This window comes from Capsicum annuum, chromosome 5 (genome assembly GCF_002878395.1).
Source record: "Capsicum annuum cultivar UCD-10X-F1 chromosome 5, UCD10Xv1.1, whole genome shotgun sequence".
NCBI classification, from domain to species: Eukaryota; Viridiplantae; Streptophyta; class Magnoliopsida; order Solanales; family Solanaceae; genus Capsicum; species Capsicum annuum.
This window is the reverse complement of record NC_061115.1, coordinates 65,725,857-65,728,711: the sequence shown is the minus strand read 5'-3', so window position 1 is coordinate 65,728,711 and position 2,855 is coordinate 65,725,857. Positions and strand designations below refer to the sequence as shown.

The following is a 2,855-nucleotide window of genomic DNA, read 5'->3' as shown; positions in this document are numbered from 1 at the left end:
TGTCTTAATTTTTATGTTCTTTGTTCTGATACTGATAATCTTCTGAAATGATTTTGTTTTATCACAGTAACTCATAATCAACTCATAGCATGGATAAATATATACAAGCTGATAAGGTAATGGGTGAAAGTAGAGATTCAAATCAAGCAACTCAATCTAAAGCAATTCAAACTCAGTCGACTATTGCTAAAAGAAGGAAAAAAAGGTTTAATGCATGGAATCATTTTACAGAAATTGTTAGTTCTGAAGGTACAAAAGCAAAATGTGTCCATTACTCCCATGAATATTCTTTTAAGTCAAGAGATGGTACGTCCAATCTTCTTGGTCATCTATTGACGTGTCTTAAGCGTCCTACTAGTGTTGATAAAAAACAATCAAATTTAGCTTTTGAAGCTATTCCGGGGGATAGTCAAGGTGATGTAGCTGTTGTGCCTTGGAAATTTGACCAATAAGAGTGTAGGAAGGCTTTATGTCATATGGTGATAATTGATGAGCCTCCTTTTAACTTTGTTAAAAAAGAAAGTTTTCAGGCGTTTATGAAAGTGACACAACCTAATTTTTGGATCCCTTTCGGTAGTACTGTCACTAGGGATTGTTATAATCTTTATAATGAAGAAAAACAAAAGCTGAAGTGGTATTTTATGAAAACCAAATAGAGAATCTGTATAACCACTGATACCTCGACTTCCATATAAAGAATCAATTACATGTGTATAACTGTCCATTGGATTGACAGTGAATGGAATATGTGTAAGGAAATTCTTAATTTTTGTCCTATTATTAGCCATAAAGGTGAAGATATGGAAAATGGTATTGGTAGGTGCTTACTTGAGTGAGGAATAAATAAAATATTCACTATTACTGTAGATAATGCGAGCTCAAATAATGTAATGTAAAAGAGCTATCTAAGTATTTGACAAAGATGGGAACTAATTGGATGAATGGTGATCACCTCCATGTGAGGTGTATGACGTATATTATTAACCTCTTTATTCAGGATAGTTTGAAAGAAAGTTTTATGTCTATTGAACGTGTTAGACATGCAGTGAGATATGTTAGGCAATCTCCTGCAAGGTTGAAAAGGTTTCAAAAAAGCTGTGATGATGAACAACTTAGTTACAAAAAATCATTTTGCTTAGATATTCCAACTAGATGGAACTCCACCTACCTAATGTTGAGTGGGGCTGTTGAATTTAAGAATGCATTTACAAATTATGCTTCTCGTGAAATTGTCCTAAGACATTATCTTGAGAATTCTTATATTGAAGTTGGAGTAACTTCTAGTGATCTTTTGAGTAGTGATTGGGTGCAGGTGAAAAGAATTACAAAATTTCTTAAATTTGTTTATCTTCTCACTTTGAAAATATCTGGATCACTTTACGTTACATCTAATATTCATTTTCTTGAAATTTGTGTTGTTGCTGTTTATTTGAATCAATTGATTGCAAGTGAAGATACTGATTTAAGTAATATGGAGAGGAAGATGAAAGAAAAATTTGACAAGTATTGGGGTGATCCAACAAAAATGAACAAGATAATTTTTATTTCATATTTTTAGATCCTCGTTACAATTTTATTCAGTTGGTTATGCACTTATAAAGATGTTTGGAGAAAATCAAGGTCTATCTTTGAAAGAAGCAGTAAAGAAATACAAGATTTCATTATTTAATTAATATGTAAAATCCAGTTCAAAAGGACTAGTGGTTGTTGTTTCTTCACCTTGATTTTTATTGGAAACTTCTACTTTGGTGCTTTCAGGCAGTCAAGTAAGTGCTAAAGGTACAGGACCTTTAGATTCACTCATACAAGATCTACAGAAATCTAAAGCTTTGAATAGAGGTGTAGATTCTAGAACAGAGTTAGATAAATATTTTGGAGAAGAAACTGAAGATGATACTAAAGAATTTAAAATTCTGCTCTGGTGGAAAATGAATGCAACAAGATTTTCTACTCTTTCTAAGATGGCTTGTGATGTATTAGCTGTTCCTGTTTCAAGTGTTGCATTTGAATCTGCGTTTAGTACATGAGGATGTCTTCTTAATTCATTTAGGATTTCATTGACTCTTAAATAGGTGTAACTTTTAGTGTGTCTTCAAGATTGACTTCAAAGTGAATAATTAAAACAACCTGTTAGTGTTAAGGAAGATCTTGCTAATCTCGAACAAATTGAAAAAGGTAATAATCTTATCTTTATATGTGTTGCTGTTATAAATGATTTTTATTTATTAGTTGACTTATTATATTGATCTTCTCTTCAGATTTAGTCAATGCAGGAAAAGATCCTACTGTAATTAATGTATAGTACATCTATACGAGCCTACAAGATAACTTTCACAAGGTTAGAAAGAGTATAAAAAAGATAAAAGTCATTATATTAAGTTTCTTTACTAGTTTATATTCTGTTGTGTTGTAAGATTACTGATAATGACAGCAATTTTTGTTGTACTTGATCTCTGTTTTTTTTGGACGGCTCTAGTATACTTAGTCCATTGCAGGTTGTTTTACATAAAAAGTTATTCGTATGCATCAAGTGTCACGCTACTTTTAGATAATGTATTAGCTACCCGAGTCTTGATTATTAAATAATATTTGGTTTCCATTGTCAATGATAGAATCATGGTTCCTACATCTTTCAAGTAGGATTTATGGATATGTTGGCTGCTACATCTTTTAGTGGACAGAATTATGGCTGCTACATCTTTCAGTGTGCAAAAGCAATTGTGCAACTACAAGTTACATCTGTGTAAAAGTTATTCTTATGGCTGCTATATCTTTCAAAGTTGAGACTTGAGATTGTTCAATTCAAGCGAAAAGAGTATTTTGATGAGTATATCGAGCAAAAGTTGTTGAGACTT

The 2,855-nt window shown here is 31.8% G+C and overlaps 1 protein-coding gene across 1 annotated transcript; it reads left to right on the top strand.

Moving 5' to 3' along the window:
• Window positions 1-922: 922 nt before the first annotated feature.
• LOC107871859 (zinc finger BED domain-containing protein RICESLEEPER 2-like) lies at window positions 923-2,027 on the top strand. Its single transcript, XM_016718727.1, has 2 exons — window positions 923-1,511; window positions 1,759-2,027. Exons 1-2 carry the CDS (start codon window positions 923-925, stop codon window positions 2,025-2,027), a joined length of 858 nt encoding a protein of 285 aa, XP_016574213.1.
• The last annotated feature ends 828 nt before the right edge of the window (window positions 2,028-2,855 follow it).